The sequence below is a fragment of the Herpailurus yagouaroundi genome, unplaced genomic scaffold (assembly GCF_014898765.1).
Source record: "Herpailurus yagouaroundi ecotype Mexico unplaced genomic scaffold, PumYag 28, whole genome shotgun sequence".
Taxonomy (NCBI): domain Eukaryota; kingdom Metazoa; phylum Chordata; class Mammalia; order Carnivora; family Felidae; genus Herpailurus; species Herpailurus yagouaroundi.
The window spans coordinates 111,154,137-111,173,672 of record NW_024412376.1 but is presented as its reverse complement, the minus strand read 5'-3'; the positions used below and the strand labels follow the sequence as shown (position 1 = coordinate 111,173,672).

Below are 19,536 nucleotides of genomic sequence, written 5' to 3'. Positions count from 1 at the left end.
TATATCTCAGTAAAACAACGGGGTGGGGGCGGATAGAAACGTGGATTCACAAGCCTCTCGGGAACTCTCCTGGTATAATCTGAAACCAGCCTCTTGACACAGAGGACAGGGAGAGACCAAAGAAAGAAGCAGACCGTGTTGGTAGGTGGCAATTTTAACAATAGCAAAGGGAACTTACATACAAGGCTTGTCAAGATGAATGGATCCCCACACCTGCCCACCAAATCTTAAAAGCTTATAAAGAGGCTTTACCTGGGCTCAAACACACATGCCGTGCAGGTGTTTTCAATGCCACATCACTATCTCAAGGCGATGTACCTGGAGCAGCCTCTGGGAGAAGGAAAGGCGAGGGGAACCCACGTTCCAAGGACAGGGGACGGAGAGAGAAGCCTCGAAGTGCCCAGGTCCTGCCTATGGGTCAATAGGTGGTCACATCTTTTTTGATCACGTTTCCCAGAAGCCGCCCATTGCTTTGCCCTCATGAGATTCTGTCAGATGATTGTCATTATTTATGCATGTGTCTTATCTCCTCAAGTAAGTTGTATTCATGTTCACTCATTCAACAAATATTTATTGAGCACCTCAATGTGCCAGGCGATGTGCTGGGTGCTGGGGATACATCATTGGACAAAAATATCTGCCCTTGTGGACCTTATACTCTAGAGGGGGAAAGAAACCATAAATGTGATAAATAAGTAAATTATATAGCCTACTAGAGGGTAATAAGTGCATGGGGAGAAATAAACCAAGATAAGGAAATAGGGTTTGCAGTTTTAAAAAACACGGTGAACTTCATGAGATGACAATGGGGCAGAGGTCTAGGGAGTGAGTGGTGGTGACGATTTTGAGGGCACTTACCACAGCTTAATCACCAAAAAATATAGCACGGTTCCTTGCACGTGATAAATATTTAATAAATGTTTACTAATTAAATAAAATTCAAAGACTTGGCTAAAACCACACACTAGATCAAAGATTAGTCAAGAATGATGTATCTTTAACACATCAAAACTACGATCCCTACTGATCCCTAGAGTATCCCAGCCCTATCCAAAAAAAGCAAAACAAAACAAAACAAACAAAACAAACAAACAAAAAAAAACACTGAATAATCAGTACGAACACAGTGGAAGTTATTAAAAATTACTGTTACCATTTAAAAAAAGAGACGCCTGCCTGGGTGGTTCAGTCGGTTAAGCGTCTGACTCTTGGTTTCCATTCAGGTCATGATCTCATGGTTCACGAGTTTGAGTCCTGCATCTGTGCTGACAATGCAGAGCCTGCTTGGGATTCTGTGTCTCCCTCTCACTCTGCCCCTCCCCCACTTGCTCACTCATGCTCACATGCTCTCGCTCTCTCTGTCAAAGTAAATAAAGTTTAAAAAAAAAAAGAGAGAGAGAGAGAGAAAACAGAACAATGCCTCTTCAGGAAACTTTTACTAAGCAGCCTCCCATTATTTCAAATCCAAAGTCAGCATTTACTTTCCACAGAACCATGGGATATGTATGTCAACTGGCCTTGGCTTTCTGCCATAAGAAGTTTATGTGCCACGATAAACACTATGTTTGTCAAGAAGGACCTTGCCTTTTAATTTAATTCTAGGTTTAAATGATGAAGCTACTTCAAATATGTACAGGTATGAATTCAGTGATTAATGCATAATTATATCGTACTTACACACTGTCATCAGTAATAAGTTATATTTTAACTTATATACAACAAAGTTTCCACAATTTTTGTCAATAAATTATTTCACACAGGTATATGCTTATGAATCTATTTAATTATTCAAACTGTGCTAGAGAATACATATTTTGGAATACATATTTCATCAGAGTCAGTTACAAGATACATGATTTCCAATGGAAATTTCCTACACTACTCTGATTATCAAAAAAAAGTCTGTGTCATCTGCCATCGAATCTGTGCTATGTCAAAATATATTTTTCAAATACGCATTTAATGATGTCACATTCAGCTCATTAGTCTCATAAATGGAGATCCCATTTTAAATTACTTTCACAAATATTTTGGAAACACGTTTTCCAATTATTATTTTTCTAGTGAAGACATATAATTGACCTATGTTTACATATAAATTTTCTCCGCACAGTGACACTTTTTAAAAAGAGAACAGTATGGAAGGTGCAAAAGCTCTGGCTCTCCAAGGCAATGCCAAAAAAAAAAAAAAAAAAAAAAAAGAAAAGATAAGAAAGTTGAAATTTAATTATGTCTTCTGATTTTTACTCTTTTGAGTTTTATTTTCTCCCCTTGTTTCTTTTTAAATGCTAGGAATTATATTCTTAAGGGCATCTACCCCTTCAGGCAAGGATAATGAGAGACTTCACTACTTAGAGTTAAGAACATACAGTTGAAAAGTCATTTCAATAAAAATAATAATGTTACTATTTCAATTGGGGGGGTTAGTTTTACATGAAGGAAAAAAAATCATTGTTTCAAATTCACTGGTGGTAAATATATTAACTTTCTGCATCGAAATGAAGAGCCTTTTAAGATAAGGAGCTATGCAGTCAGCAGTGACTTCAGTTAGTCAGGGTAACAGGAATCTGGGGTCAAGGCTGTTTCCACCATCCTGGTCACACCACCATAGGTAAATGGGACCCTATTTGTGTAGCACTTGTTTCTGTCATAAGTGTAGCAGACCTCACTCTCTTCATCACAGATGTTGCTTTGGCTGGCCATAACTATTTGATTATCCAGCTCTACTTCCACAGGATCACATTTTTTACAGCTGAAAAATAAAAATACGTATTAGACAATATCCACCAGATGTTGTATCAGAACCTGAGTGACTATTCGTTTCTATCCACAATCAGCTGGCTCTTGCAGCTCTGACTTGACCACTAACAAGAGGTAGCTCCTTTCAGACCTCAGCTGCTCTACAATACAGAATAGTTAACAGGATTTTTCAGCCTTTAATATACAAAAATTCGTTGAAAGTAAACAATATAAATTAATGATATGACAATATCATGGTTTTGTCTATACTGTACCTCACCTTCTAGTCTGTTAGGTTTGTTCCTAACCGTAAAGGAGAATTAAACAGGTTATTTACAGTGACAAAGAAGAAAGAAATATTTTTTAAGTGTATTTATTTTGAGAGACAGAAAGCTTGTGCATGCACGTGGGGAAGGAACAGTGAGAGAGGGAAAGAGAATCCCAAGCAGACTCCCGGCTGTCAGCGTAGAGCCTGATGCAAGCCTCGATCTCACGAATTGCAAGACCATGGCCTGAGCCAAAAGGAAGATTCAGATGCTTAACCAACTGAACCACCCAGATGCCCTGGGAAGGAAGAATTTTTTTTTTAATTTTTTTTAACATTTATTTATTTTTGAGAGAGAGACAGAGTATGAGTGGGAGACGGGCAGAGAGAGAGGGGGGGGATACACAGAATCAGAAGCAGGATCCAGGCTCTGAGCTGTCAGCACAGAGCCCGATGCGGGGTTCAAACCCATGAACGGTGAGATCATGACCTGAGCCGAAATCGGACGCTTATCCAACTGAGCCACCCAAGGCGCCCCAGGAAGAATATTTTTAAGGAAAAGAAATTGTCTGATGTTGGATTCCATAGTTTCCAAAGTAACACCTACATGTTAATATGTCTGAAATCCAATTATCTAGCTATTAAGACAAATTGGCCTTTCCTGTACTAATGGCAATAATTTCTTATTTAGAATAAATTTATAGCTGGGGCACCTGGGTGGCTCGGTGGGTTAGTCTTCTGACGTCAGGTCATGATCTCCCGGTTTGCGAGTTCAAACACCACGTAGGGCTCTGTGCTGAGGGCTCAGAGCCTGGAGCCTACTTCAGATTGTGTCTCCCCCTGTCTCTGCCACTCCCATGCTCATGCTCTGTCTCTCTCTGTCTCTCAATAATAAAACAAAACATTAAAAAATAAATAAATAAATAAGAATAAATGTATAGCTAACTTTTATCTGTGATAAAGTTTTATAAATGTATGATATCTCATAATGAACACAGGAATTAATGTATTCAAAGCTCAAATTATATTGGTAAATGTTTATTCCTCATATATTCAGAAACATTCTTACTAACAAGTTTAAATAAAAGTTATGAACTTCCATATCTATATTAGTATGAAGGAGAAAATCTCTTACACATCGGACAAATGGTACACAAAGTTGGTTCTCAGTGGTGAGGTGGGATCAGAGATATTCTCCCTGTTGCTCAGAGGAACACTAAAAAAAGAAACAAAAGAGATCAAAATAATGAAACTAGCAAATATTGCTATTTTTGGTAATAGGTATATTGCTGGCACAGTACTTACTGTCTCATCAGCAGTTTAATACATTTGTACTCTATAACACTCTACAAGCACTCTACAGTAATACTATTGCTCAGATTTCACCGTAATTTGCATATTTTAAACATTTCCCATTCAAAATAAATCTCCCAGAAGCTCCTTTGTCGATGATCTTCACTTAGTTGGAAAATCCCTGCTTTTCCTCTAAAAATCAGCTCAAGTTTTACCCTCTTTACGATGATCATTCTCACCCCTGAACAAACTCCTTCCTCTGTTGTCTCACTGACATTCATGTATGAAGTTCATGTATCTTTATTACGGCAAAGGCCATTTCATAGTTGCTTGTCTACAGAGTGGTTGCTGTAGTAGATGATGTAAGTTCTTTGTGGCAAAAACATTTATGCTTTCTCAATGCCTTTCTAGATGTGTGGCATGTAGAATGTGCTCAATATTTGTGGAATAAATGGACAAATATTATTATCCATATTTTAGGACTGCAGAAAGTATCAACTGGAGAGCTCTATGATCTACCCAAGTTCACACAACTACTAAGTAGCAAAGCTGTAACTGCACTCAAGATCCCTAGATTTGGTGATGTTCCGTGAAAAATTAGGTAGCCCTTCTCAACTAGTTGAGGTGATTTCATTAATGCTTACAATTTTTTCATCTATGTCATCATTCCTCCTCATGTGCACCCCTCCCTACCAAAGGACACAAAGGAAAACGTGACGATGGATTTAGCAATACCATCTACATACATGTCAAGCCAAAACCTTAGACACCGTCTCTAAGTCCTCCTTCTCTGTAATGACCCATATCGAATCCATCTACCAGTTCAACTAACTCTGATCCTTTGCAATCTGTGCACAGTTCAGGACACCGCCGTTTCTTTCCTAGATCGTAGCAATATATTAGCCACATTATCGCCAAAATGGCCTCTAAAACAGTAGCCTAATTTTCTTCTCTGCCTAAAGCCTGTAGTGTCTTCACACAAATAACAGAGTACCCTTATGATGGCACAGAAGGCACTTCATGATATGCCTCCCCCTCTCCAGCCCCATCTCTCACCATGCCACCCTCTTTACGTGCCAGCTGTAAGCAGCTGCTTGCAATTCCACATATTTACTAGGCTTTTCTCATCTCCAAGTCTTAACAATAACAAAAGCAGTTAACAGTTCTGACATTTACTAAGTATTTGCAGTGCGCCTGGGATTATGGTAAGCAGGTTACATGATGATCTCATATGATTCCTTACAGCAACCATTTGCTTTCCCAAGAATGATCTGTCTCACCTACCAACCCTGTCACTCCCCACACACATTTACCCAATTAACTCCCACTCAGCTAACAGCCACTTCCACCTACTAACTCCAAACACCTGACTCCCACCACCATTTTCCCTTCACCCTCCAGGACTGGACTGGGTGTCCCTCCTTAGTGCTTCTGAAATATCTTATGCTTATTCCTGTCATAGCATTTACAATACCGTGATTGCCTTTTAAACTGCTTAAAATTTCCTACCAGACTGTAGATTATTTGATGGCATGGGCTGTGTTTTATATAAACTGTTGTATCCCCAGCTCCAATCCTCACTGGCATTTAGTAGCAGTCAATAAATGTTTCCTGAATGAATGAATGAATGAATGAATGAATGAATGAATGAATGAATGAATCTATTCCTTATTAGAGTATAAGGCTCTAGTAATATCAGGAAAGACTTTAATGAGAAAGATAAGTAATAAATATATATGAGGGTCTACTGTGGGTCAAACACTGTTCTAGGTGCTTTTGTCCATTAGCATTTTTAACTCTCACATAAAGTCTGCATGTCTATATATGTACATAGATAATTAACCTTTTTTTACAGTTTAGAAATAAGTTCTTCTAAGTACTGCACATCAAAAAGAGGGGTATAGACAGATATTACATTCAAACAGTGGTTAATATCTGAAAGTATCTCTGCTTACAACATGCAGAAATAAAAAATTTTTAAATGCCACGTACATAATTCTGATGTTTCTCTCCACAATGTCTTCATTAGGATCTTCAGCAGAAGGGATGATCCTGGAAGTAATCCGGACACACTTACATTTGTTGTCAACGAGAACAGTCCTTTCATCTTCATCTTGGGCTTGAAGATAAAACATTATTAAGAAGAAAGGGGGGGAAAGGTCTGTTTATGGACTTTTACTGAGGTAATTTATCTTTTTTCCTGTAGAAAAACTAAGTTTTGTGGTTGATCAGTTTCAGCTTTCTCCATTTGTTCTCTTCCCTAATCTAAAATGCTAAGTGGAATCTTACAGCATCAAGAAGGAAATCCAAATGCACTCCAAACAAATTTTTTTCTTTTTCTCTTGGACCAGTCTATGGGAACCTGGCTGAAGTATTTCTGATTTTCGTCTAATACTTTTAATAGAGGCACAGCTCTCTGAATAATGCAGCCTTGTAAAAATTGGTGCCAAATGACAAAATGATAGAGAAAACAAAAAATCTAGATGATATTTCTCTCAGACCAAAGTAATTATTCAGAAGTGAACAAAAAATAACTTCAGCCTTTATAGTTCCAGTTTGAAGTGTCACATCCTTCCTGAACCCCCATTTAAACTTTTTTTACTCCTTATATTGCATTAGAGTTAAAAACAGGCACGTTTTCTCCAAGATAACCTTACTTGGTGAGACTTTTAAATATTCTTTACTATAATTTTCCTATCTTCTTTTTCATAATAATAATCAGGTTATCATGGCATAATGATTCATTCAAATAAAATAATAAGTGCTATATATGTTAATATTTCTGATAGGAATTGTTTTAAAAGATATGGTATATATAGATGTAAAGTGCTATAAATTTGCAAAAACAGTTTAGAAAATATTAAAGATACAAGCTTTTGAATGGATACACAGATGACCATTAAAGCCTTAACTCTGACAATCAACATTTATGGTCTAATCTGAATATTGGAAAAAGAGGTCTGGTAAGTGTTGTAAAGAATAAACAAACAAAATTTTTATAATCAGGACTTGTATCAGTTAGCAAGTATTTGAAGAATTATAACAACTTTATTTAATAGGCTAATTAAACAATAATAATGATATTTGATATATTTTTGTTTTGTTTTATTAATTTTTTTTTATTTTTAGATCATTGTAAATTCACAGGCAGTGATAATAAATACCAAAGAGAGAACCCATGTACATTTTACCTAGTTTCTCCCAGTGGTAACATCTTGCAAAACTATAGTATAATTTCCCAGCCAGAATATTGAATTTGATAGAATTCACAAATTTTAGCTTTTATTTACTCAATGTAGGGTGCTTTAGAAAAAAAAATCTTATAACCCACTATAATAAAATTGATCAGGATAGATATAATTTTAATTGGAAGTCTAATTATTTCAGAGGTATCCCAGAACAGAGAGGACCTAATTGCAGTATTTCAGTCTTAATGATTAACAGTCATTACAAAAACATTTTAAGACCATTGTTTTGTACTTCAAATTGTTGGAAGCACTTTACAATGCATTATTATGGCATTATTCATAACTTCTTAATATGTCTTCTGATAAAAGTCTGTACAGTATTAAATATCTTTTTTTTTAATTTTTTAAATTTATTTTTGAGACAGAGAGAGACAGAGCATGAACGGGGGAGGAGCAGAGAGAGAGAGGGAGACACAGAATCCGAAGCAGGCTCCAGGGTCTGAGCTGTCAGCACAGAGCCCAATGCGGGGCTCGAACTGACGGACCATGAGATCGTGACCTGAGCCGAAGACGGATGCTTAACCGACTGAGCCACCTAGGCGCCCCAAAGTCTGTACAGTATTGCAGAAGAAACATTATGAGTTCAATTCAACATAATAATAAAACTTTTTTTAACATTTTGAAAAGAATAAGATGACTTAAGTGGTGTCTTTTCCCTACTCCTATATTCAAGACTCTTAAATGTTTTTCTCAATAAAATACAAATGAGTATGTAACGCCTGACCAAAAATACCGATTGAGTCAAGTATGTGACTTGTCTATTAAGTCTTAAATAGAAAATGTCTTTATTTTATTTATAGCATATAATTTCTTTTCTTTTCTTTTTTTTTTTTTTTACTGTTTATTTACTTTTTGAAGGAGAGAAAGACAGAGCATGAGCAGGGTAAGAGCAGAGAGAGAGGGAGACATAAAATCCGAAGCAAGCTCCAGGCTCTAAGCTGTCATCACAGAGCCCGACGCCGGGCTCAAACTCCGGAACCACAAGATCATGACCCGAGTCAAAGTCAGACGCTCAACCGACTCAGCCACCCAGGTGCCCCATATAATTAATTTTCTTACCAGAAACCTAGGAAAAAACTATTCCTGTTTATTACTACTTACTGTTATCACATAAAAATATTAGGCAACCTAATACATCTTCCAGGGAATATACAAATACAGTCAATGCACCAAGGCTTAAAAGATCCTAATATTCTCACTGACAGACAGCATTTTTCCTAATAAACCTGTTAGTACTAGAATGTACCTTACTTTATTCCAAGAGCACCTGAGACATAGCAGGTGCTCAATAAATATTTGTTAAATTTAATTCAGTTCAAAAAATAAGAAAATATGCTTAACAACACATACTAGATATAAACATGAGTTTACTAAAAAGTGATTCTCCTATATAGGCAAAAGAGGATAGAAGTTAGGAGTGTGGTCTGTAGGGTTAGATGGCCGGGGTTCTACCTACCACATGCTTGCCATGTGATTGCAGCTAAGTTATTTCACCTTTCTAAATCTCAATGGACTCAACCATGTGTTAGAAATATTAATAGTACCTATCTCAAGTGATTACTGTGAGAATTAAATGGAATAGTATATGTAAAGCAGCTAACATAATGCCTGAAAAATAGTATGTACTTAAGAAATGATAGATCTTTTACAAATGTATCTATATGTATTTCATATCTATGTTTATAGATATATAAACATGTTCATAAATGTTTATTTATATATTAGAAGTCCATATACTGTACATTTTTAATTCTACTATCGTTATGTTTAAATATTATTAGAAATTCATTATTTCTAATGCTAAATTAGCAAAAAATATATTTGAAACGACTTCTTAATTACAACATACCCTGTTCTGAAATGAGAGAAATAAGCTCAGTAAGTGTTAGAAACAGGCCAAATTATATCATTTCTAATTTTGCCCTTCTACATGAACATTATTACATCTATGGTCAGGGTGTATTCCATTTTCTACAGTAGTTTCAAAGGTTAATAAGCAAAACAACCACAGTTGTGCCATCAAGTTATAGGCAACCTGTATAATATTAAACATTGTTAAAGTGTCATAAGAAATCTGTAGGCTCAGATTCAGGAAAGTTGTTAGAAGCAATATCAATCTCCCTGGGTAAGTAAAATCCCAAGCATTCTATATTGTAATTATTACAATTACAGTAATGATTATATCGTGTCTCCAGAATACTCTCTTAAGGTACTCAAGGAGAGGATTACTGGTCTTCAAGATTCAATATGAAAATTTATATAAGCATAGCTGTCAGCACTTATCCAGATATATATATTTTCTTATTCTCTAAGTTATAGTAGGCAAACAAATAAGAGAAAAAAAAGAATTAAAAGAATTACAATGAGCCTCATCTGCAGAAAGATCACTGCCCATATGAAGGTTAAGGCATGTTAGAAAAAAGTAGCCAGACAGCTAGCTAACTGAAGCACAAACACAAATGTTTAAAACTGAAGAGCAGATCTGTGTTGTATTTTTCCTTTTATCTGGGTTAATTTTCAAAATACCACATACCTGTCACAAGAACAGCCTTAACAAAAATGGCTAGGACTCCCCAGAAAAGCAAATGGTTCTTCATCTTGGCTTCACTTCTTTAGAAAAACTGAAGCTAAAAAGTCAGGGTTAAGGTGTGTGAAGTATAAGGAGTGTGCAAATGATGGTGCTTCTGCTTTCTTAAAATAACACCCTAGGCAGCTAACAAACTAAAAACAATCACAACTGCGGTTGGAATCTGAAATTTAAATGCAGCACTAGACAGAAGTGTATGTCTCAGATTTCTGTATTTTCTTCCAAAGTAGCCCCTCCAAAGACCTACTCTGATGCAATTACTCTTTATTTCACATTTGCTCTATAAAGTTAAACCAGATGATTCATAATGATTTCAAGTCAAGAGTACATTAAGAATGTTTAAGTAGGGATTCCTAACTTTAGTCCCCACACAATATTGTTTTCAAATCAAATATGTGATATTTGTTATGCCTAGAACAGTAAATGAAGGGAAGAGAAGGAGAAGAAATTAAAGTCTTTCAAGGTCCCAATTATATCTTATGTCAACTTTTTCTCCTAGCCCTTAATTAACCAAGCTATCAGATTTAAATATACATATTATACATGACATATGTAATATATACATATTCTGATTGCTTTCAGTTATTTTATAAACTCAAACGTGAAATTGGAATTCAAAACAAATGGATACTACATGTATCAGTTGCCATTAATTTGACAGCGTAAGGCAGACCTTGTGTTTGATCATCTAGTAACAGCTTTCAGAATTATAAATCCATGAAATGATTTTCATTTGAGATGCCTCAACAGAAAACTGAATCAGTGCAGTATTTCTTGTAAGTTTTGGTCATTAATTAGTGTCAACTAACTAACTAACTAACAAATAAACAAACACCTGAGCTTTTGGACGGGGCATCCCCCTACCCTCTGCCCCAATACGTTAGAATTTCCTGACTCTTAGGCAGGGTTGGTTCCACAAGCATGCTGGTTACATATATATTCAACATCAAGTCTAAGTTACTTTTGGTTCTCAGTTCTCTAATTTTTTAAGGATCTCTTAGAATTTTGAGAGGCACTAAAAAATGCTTCAGGATCATCAGCAGGCAAGCAGATTTCACAGCCAGCAGCAGAAGACAGCAGGATGAGAACTATTAATGGCTAGCACAGAATTTCATTCCTTCAGTCATGTACTGAGTCTAACAAGAACATGGTGCTGGGCCCTAGAACATACAATATTACTATACTGTCAACTTAACTCTCATTTTAATTTCTGCTATCATAGGACTTAGAAAGATATTTAGGGTTAAGAAAAACATATTGGAGTCACATGAACAATTGTATCTGTTTGAAAAAAAATCTGAAAGCACATTATTTTAATGTATGGTCAGGATGTCAAAACAAGCATCAACCACTTAAGACCTCCTCATCTTTAACTGTAGTTTCTAAAATAACTGATTTATTCATTCACTCCCAAAGAGAGCAATTAGAAGTTAGCTGCATACTTTTTTCTTTAGTCATTATGTCCTTGAAAATAAACTCAAGGCTAGACTGCCTCCCCAAAGCAAGTTGGATAAATCCCTGGGGACAAAATGTTTCCTCCAAAGCTTATTTTTTTATAAAAGCAAATATTATTTGATTCATAATTACTAAGCTAAAGAAAAGTTCTATATATGGTGTTTCTCTTCTTTCAATCTTACAATTTTGTATTTCTATTATGTAAACTATGCATCTAAAAGAAATTAATTCTGGCACAAAACAGACACTCAGATCAATGGAATGAACAGAATAGAGAACCCAGAAATGGACCCACAAACGTATGGCCAACTAATCTTTGACAAACCAGAAAGAATATCCAATGGAATAAAGACAGTCTCTTCAGCAAGTGGTGCTGGGAGAACTGGACAGTGACATGCAGAAGAATGAACTGGACCACTGTCTTACACCATACACAAAAATAAACTCAAAATGGATGAAAGACCTAAATTTAAGACAGGAAGCCATCAAAATCCTCGCAGAGAAAGCAGGCAAAAACCTCTTTGACCTTGGCTGCAGCAACTTCTTACTCAACAAGTCTCTGGAGGCAAGGGAAATAAAAGCAAAAATGAACTATTGGGACCTCATCAAAATAAAAAGCTCTGTACAGTGAAGGAAACAATCAGCAAAACTAAAAGGCAACTGACAGAATGGGAGAAGATATTTGCAAATGGCATATCAGATAAAAGGTTAGTACCCGAAATCTATAAAGAACTTATCAAACTCAACACCCAAAAAACAAAGAATCCAGTGAAGAAATGGGCAAAAGACATGAATAGACACTTCTCCAAAGAAGACACCCAGATGGCCAACCAACACATGAAAAAATGCTCAACATCATTCATCATCAGGGAAATACAAATCAAAACCACAATGAGATACCACCTCACACCTGTCAGAATGGCTAACATTAACAACTCAAGCAACAACAGATGTTGGCAAGAACAGATGGGAATGCAAACTGGTGCAGCCACTCTGGAAAACAGTATGGAGGTTCCTCAAAAAAATTAAAAATAGAACTACCCTACGACCCAGCAATTGAACTACTAGGTATTTATCCAAGGGATACAGGTATGCTGTGTTGAAGGGGCACATGCACCCCAAGGTTTATAGCAGCACTATCAACAACAGCCAAAGTATGGAAAGAGCCCAAATGTCCATCGATGGATAAATGGATAAAGAAGAGGTGGTATATATATACAATGGAGTATTACTCAGCAATCAAAAAGAATGAAATCTAGCCATTTGCAACTACATGGATGGAACTAGAGGGTATTATGCTAAGCGAAATTAGTCAGAGAAAGACAAATATCATATGACTTCACTCATATGAGGTATTTAAGACACAGAACAGATGAACACAAGAGAAGGGAAGCAAAAATAACAAAAACAGGGAGAGGGACAAAACATAAGAGACTCTCAAATATGGAGAACAAACAGAGGGTTGCTGGAGGGGTTGTGGAGGGGGGATGGGCTAAATGGGTAAGGGGCATTAAGGAATCTACTCCCGAAATCATTGTTGCACTATATGCTAACTAACTTGGATGTAAATTTTTAAAAAAAAAATTATTATTAAATAAATAAATAAACAAGTACATGACATAATATTTTTTAACTTGTTTTATTTTTTATTTTTTTAAATTTACATCCATATTAGTTAGCATATAGGGCAACAATGATTTCAGGATTAGATTCCTTAGTGCCCTTTACCCATTTAGCCCATCCCCCTCCCACAACCCCTCCAGCAACCCTCACTTTGTTCTCCATATTTATGAGTCTCTTCTGTTTTGTCCCCCTCCCTGTTTTTATATTACTTTTGTTTCCCTTCCCTTATGTTCATCCGTTTTGTCTCTTAAAGTCCTCATATGAGTGAAATCATTTGACTTTTGCAGGACATACTATTTTTAAAAAATAAAAGAAATTACTTCAGTAAAAATAAGAGGTGGTGGCCCAAGTGTCACTTTAGCCACCAGAAGACAGTTACCTATACCTGCAATATAGGATCAGGACCAGTGTTTTGCCAACTGTGGTCCAAGGATTATCTTCCCTAAAAACATCTGAAGTACTAGTTAAAATATGGGTTTCCTGGCCACACCCAATTAGAATTACTGGAGACGTAACCTTGGAATACTTATTTTTAAAAAGGCTTCCAGTTAATTCTAATGTTCAATAAAGTTTGAAAATTGGTAGACTAGAAGCACCAGCAGGGGGAGGGGGGAGGAAGGGTGATAACTAGAAGTATTATCTACTTATCTACTTATAGAAGAGCAAGAGGTTAATAGAGGTATTTTTTTTAAACACATAGGCTTACATTGAAAACAACTTAGCTGAAGTTTCTATTTATTTTTACAAGTCTGCGCTATATGTGAATTGTTTCATAATCTTTTTAGCACTAACCAATTATAGGTAAATAACAGGTCTTGGTTTAATTTTCAAACCATTTCATCTCCAGTTTTAGTTATGTTCTTCCCAACAAAAAATATGTAAAATGTGAATAGTAGAACACTTTCCATGCAAGTGAGTTAAGCTACTGGGAGCTTAGCCATACATTGTAAATTCTTCACCACAAATAGTTTCTTTTTCTACATTCATATAAAAGATTTTTTATAGTAAGAGGTTCAGTGACAGACGCATCTGGATGAAAGACAGCTTAAGGTAATTTAGTCTCACCTTCTTTACTCCTACTCAAGGTTTGTTTCAATTTCCTATACAGCAGACAGTATGAGTTCAGCATTTGTTTAAAAACCATCTGAAATAGGTCGATGCTTCACTTCCTCTGAACACGGCTTATTATATTTGGGATATTCAAATCATGACGAAGACTTTATTCTCTTGGGACACAGAGAAGACACTCTCCTTGTCATGTTACTATCTCATTGGTGATTCCTTCTCAGTCTCTGGCTCAATTTTCCTGTGAATAATGAGGTTTGATCCTCAGTCTTCTCTTTTCTGTCATCCTTGCCTTAATTAGTCTTATCTGATCCCATGGCTTTGACTACAGGACATGTTGTGACTTTCAAATGTACAATCCTAGACTTTAGCTTCCCTGTTGAGCTCCAAACTCCTACATCCAACTTTCTATTGATATCTCCATTTGTCTGTCTAACAGGTATCCAAAACTTAACCAGGCAAAACAGTACTCTTGATAATCAAGCCTTCACACTTCCATTCCAATCTTCTTCTGTCTCTAGTCTTCCTTAGCTCAGTAAACCAACCTGGTTATTCAAGCCACAATTCTCTTCTTTGATTCCTTTCTTTTCATCTCCTCCACATTCAATTTATCACCATGTCCTGTTGGTTTTATTTCAAGAATATATCCCAAATTTATCTGATTCTCTCCATTTTCTTTACTACCCTGGTCCAAGTCTTTATCCTCTATCCTAGACTACTACAATAGCCTCAGCCATAAAGTTATTTTTCCTTTGCCCCAGCATTGGCTATTAGGACCCACACCTGACAAAAAAAGAATGGCTAAGCACCCTAAATTCTAAAGAGAATCAGACACTTCCTCCAAGGCTTACTAGGAGGCTACAGAACTCAACTTAGTGGCCATTAACCACAACCCCCACTGCTGGAGCTCCTCCCCTAGTCTTTAGAGGACTTTGGAGGGAAAGGGAAATGGCATCATAGGAGCTGTTGGCTTTGTGGAAACAGTAGTGTTTATGGTAAAAGAGACTTTCCCCCCTTACTCTTGGGAGAAAGAAAGACAGAATGCTTTTTCTCTCCCCAAAGTCAAGTGAGGGAGAGATTTAAGAAAATAACTTAAAGAAATAAGGGACCCTGCAAAAGGGGAAAATTGAGAAGCAATAGAACATAACAGGTAAGAGAAAGGATTCTGAGTCTGATTGCTTGAGTGTATTTTCCAATTCATCACCTATTAGCTGTGAAATGGGCAAACCTTAAACACTCATTTAATCTCTATCTTTAAAATGGGGATAATAACAATACATATTCCATAGGATTGTTGTGGGGCTTAACATGTATTATAACATATAAATGAGTTAGAAAGATGTTGGCCTATAGTAAGCACTCCATAAGTAGTAGTGATTATTGTCATCAGAACCATTATAATCATCATCATTATGTTGGTCACTCCATGTTGAGTTTCAGAAAATGCAAACCTAACCTGGAGCTATCTGCTACAAGGAAGTTTGAGGAAAGCGTTCCTGAGAGAATTAGACATTTCCCCTTGGGTTGTGGGCATGTAGGAACATAGAAACTGATATGTGCTCATGCTGCATGACCCTTATAAAGTATGAATGAAAATATCTAAAAAGAAGCTATAGTAACCAACAAGGTATGGTTCTGGCATAAAAACAGCTATATATACAAACAAACAAACAAACAAACAAATAAAACAGACACACAGACCAATGGAACAGAATCTAGAGCCCAGAAATAAATTTATACACATAAGGTCAACTATTATTTGACAAAGGAGACAAGAATATTCAATGGTGAAAGAAGAGTCTCTTCTATAAATGGTTTTGGGAAAACTGGAAATTCACATGTAAAAGAATGAAATTGGACCCCTATCTTCCACCATTCATAAAAATTAACTTAAAACAGATTAAGAACATAACCATAAGACCTGACTAACTCCTAGATGAAAGCATAATGAAAAAGCTCCTTGACATTGGTCTCAACCATGATTTTTTGGATATGAGACCAAAAGCAAAAACAACAACTAAAACCACATCAAACTAAAATCTTCTGCACAGCAAAAGAAATAATCAACAAAATTAAAATGCAATTACAGAGTGGGAGAAGATATTTGCAAACCACATATCTGATAAGAAATTAACATATAGAATATATAAAGAACTCATACAACTACATAGCAAAGAAGCCAAACAATCTGATTTTAAAATGGGCAGAGGACTTGTACAGACATTTCTCCAAGGAAGGCATTTCAATGGTTAATACGCACATGAAAGGTGTTGAACATCACTAATGACCAAGGAAATGCAAATCAAAACCACAATAAGATATCACCTCGTATCTGTTAAAATGGCTATTATAATAACACAAGAGATAACAAATGCTGGTGAGGATGTGGAGAAAAGAGAACCCTGGTGCACTGTTGCTTAGAATATAAATTGGTACAGCCACTGTGGAAGACAGTATGAATGTTGTTCAAAAAATTAAAAATAGAACTACCATATGATCCAGCAATCCCACTTCTGGGTAACATCCAAAAGAATATCCAAAGGAAACTAAACCACTATTTCAAAGAGATACCTGCACACCTGTGTTCATTGCAGCATTACTCACAATAGCCAAGACATGGAAATAACCTAAGTGTCCATAAACACATGAATGAATAAATAAAATGTGATATATATGATGGAATATTTTTCAGCCATAAAACGGAGGGAAATTCCGCTATTTGTGACAACATGGGTGGACCTTAAGGGCATTTTGCTAAATGAAATTAAGTCAGACAGACAAAAACAAATACTTTATGATCTCACTCATGTAGAATTTAAAAACATTGAACTCACAGAAACAGAGAGCAGAATTAGTGGTTGCCAGGGGCTGAGGGATGGGAGAAATGGGAAGAGGTTGGTCAAAAGGTACAAATTTCCAGTTATAAGATGTATCAACTCCGGGGATATAAGGTATAGCATGGTGACTATAGTTACTAACATTGTATTGTACACTTAAAAGTTGCTATAAGAGAACTTTAATGTTCTCACAGTAACAACAACAACAAAATGGTAATTATATGAGGTGAAGGATATGTTAACTAACTTTCCTGTGGTAACCGTTTCACAATATATATGTATCAAATCATCACATTGTATACCTTAAACAGTTATATGCCAGTTATTTCTCAATAAAGCTGGAAAAGAAAAAAGAATATGTCCAGAGTTTTTCTGACTTGAGGGAGGAAGACAACACTCAGAAGAAGTGTTAGCTTTATTTAAAATAGCCTGAAACTTGGGGCGCCTAGGTGGCTCAGTCGGTTGAGCATCCGACTTTGACTCAGGTCATGATCTCGCAGTCTGTGAGTTTGAGCCCCACATCAGGCTCTGTGCTGACAGCTTGGAGCGTGGAGCCTGCTTCGGATTCTGTGTCTCCCTCTCTCTCTGCCCCTCCCCTGCTCATGCTCTGTCTCTCTCTGTCTCAGAAATAAATTTAAAAACATTAAAAAAATTTTTTTGAAATAGCCTGAAACTGGAAGCAACCTAAATATCCATAAACAAATTGGATGAACCAATTGTGGTATGTTATTCAGCAATAAAAGCGAATGAACTGTTAACACACACAACATGGATGAATCTCAAAATAATTATTCTGAGTTAAATAAGCCAGACAAAATACTTTAAAAGGAGTACATACAGTATGATTCCATATATTATATGTGTGTGTGTGTGTGTGTATATATATATATTATAATTGAAATACACATTACAAAAATATAAAGTCATGTATTTTAAATATTATTTTGAAATTATATTTTGATATATTTATATTAAATTGTGTACTGTATTAACTAATTATTACCTTATTCAATTTAAATAATTATATTAAAATTGTAATTTAATAAAAATGATTCTTTTCATATAAATAATTCTAGAAAATGAAAGCAAACCTACAGTGACAGAAAGCAGATCAATGATTGCCTAGGAAGGTAGGGACAGGGAGAGAAGGGAGGAAGGGAAAGATTACGAGGGTGCCTGGGGAAACTTTTGGAGAGGATGGATATGTTCATTATCTTAATGTGGTTAAAAATCCTGACTATACACACGTCAAAATTTATTATACAGTTTAAAGGTGTGCATTTCATTGTATATCTATTAAATATCAAAAAAGCTGTTAAAAAAAATTCACATCTTTATCAACAATGGCCAAACCATGGAAAGAGCCCAAATGTCCCTTGACTGATGAATGGATAAGGAAGATGTGGTATGTATCTATATATATATATATATATATCTATATATATATATATAGATATATATAGATATATATATATATAGATACACACACACACACACACACACACACACACACACACAGTGGAATATTACTCGGCTATCAGAAAGAGTGAAATCTTGCCATTTGCAATGGCATAGATGGAGCTAGAAAGTATGCTGAGTGAGATAAGTAAATCAGAGAAAGACAAATACCATAGGATTTCATTCATATGTGGAATTTAAAAAACAAAACAGATGCACATATGGGAAGTGGGGGAGAAAAGAAGAGAGGGAAACAAACTACAAGAGACTCTTAATGATAGAGAACAAACTATGGGTTGACAGAGGGAAATGGGTAGGAGATGGGCTATAGGGGTGATGGGTACTAAGGAGAGCACTTGTTGTGAGGAGCACTGGGTGTTTTATATTAGTGATGAATCACTGAATTCTACTCCTGACACCAATATTGCATGTTATGCATGTTATGCATGTTAGTTATGTTAACTAAAATTTAAATAAAAAAAAAAAGGTGGGGGGAGAGAAGGCAGAATAATAAGAATTGAAAATCAAAGAAAAAATGAAAAAATAAAAGTGTTATATAGGTAGAGGTGCAGAGTGATATTTTATTATAATTCTACTCTGTCAACTAGTTGAGTACCTACTATGTGCCAGATACTGTTCTAGATACTTGGACAAAAGTAGTGTCTTCATGTTGCTTACATAGCAATGTTGCTTTTGTGAAGGTATTTGAGTACTTCATGTGTGAGATATTGTGGCTGGTATAAGATTGGTAAAATTGGAGATGTTAGTGATGTTCAGATTAGGGATATGTTTCATATGAACCAAATGTTCTATAACTACTGAAGTTGACATTTGGGAAAAGACAAGACAGATTTGTAGAAAAAATATTCACATCTTCAGAATTCAGTTTTTAAGTATGATGTTAGGTTTTCCTTGAATGTTCTTTATCAAGTTGAGGAAGTTCCCTCCTGTTCGTAGTTTGCTGAG

The 19,536-nt window shown here is 35.8% G+C and overlaps 1 protein-coding gene across 1 annotated transcript; it reads right to left on the bottom strand.

Annotated features, from left to right (window-relative positions):
- Positions 1-1,763: 1,763 nt before the first annotated feature.
- JCHAIN (joining chain of multimeric IgA and IgM) lies at positions 1,764-10,216 on the bottom strand. The gene is made up of 4 exons (XM_040481804.1): positions 10,079-10,216; positions 6,290-6,416; positions 4,140-4,220; positions 1,764-2,752 (listed from the first exon to the last, which is right to left on the bottom strand). The coding sequence occupies exons 1-4, from the start codon at positions 10,140-10,142 to the stop codon at positions 2,548-2,550; spliced, it is 477 nt and encodes a 158-aa protein (XP_040337738.1). The 5' UTR covers positions 10,143-10,216; the 3' UTR covers positions 1,764-2,547.
- Positions 10,217-19,536: the final 9,320 nt, after the last annotated feature.

Bases quoted from the DNA above. Each gene is read 5' to 3' on its own strand.
- JCHAIN (XM_040481804.1), bottom strand. From the start codon at position 10,142: ATGAAGAACCATTTGCTTTTCTGGGGAGTCCTAGCCATTTTTGTTAAG. The intron at 6,417-10,078 runs GTATGTGGTATT...TTTATCTTCAAG, and splicing joins TAAGGCTGTTCTTGTGACAG to CCCAAGATGAAGATGAAAGG. The intron at 2,753-4,139 runs GTAAGAGATTTT...TTTATTTTTCAG, and splicing joins GTGTACCATTTGTCCGATGT to CTGTAAAAAATGTGATCCTG.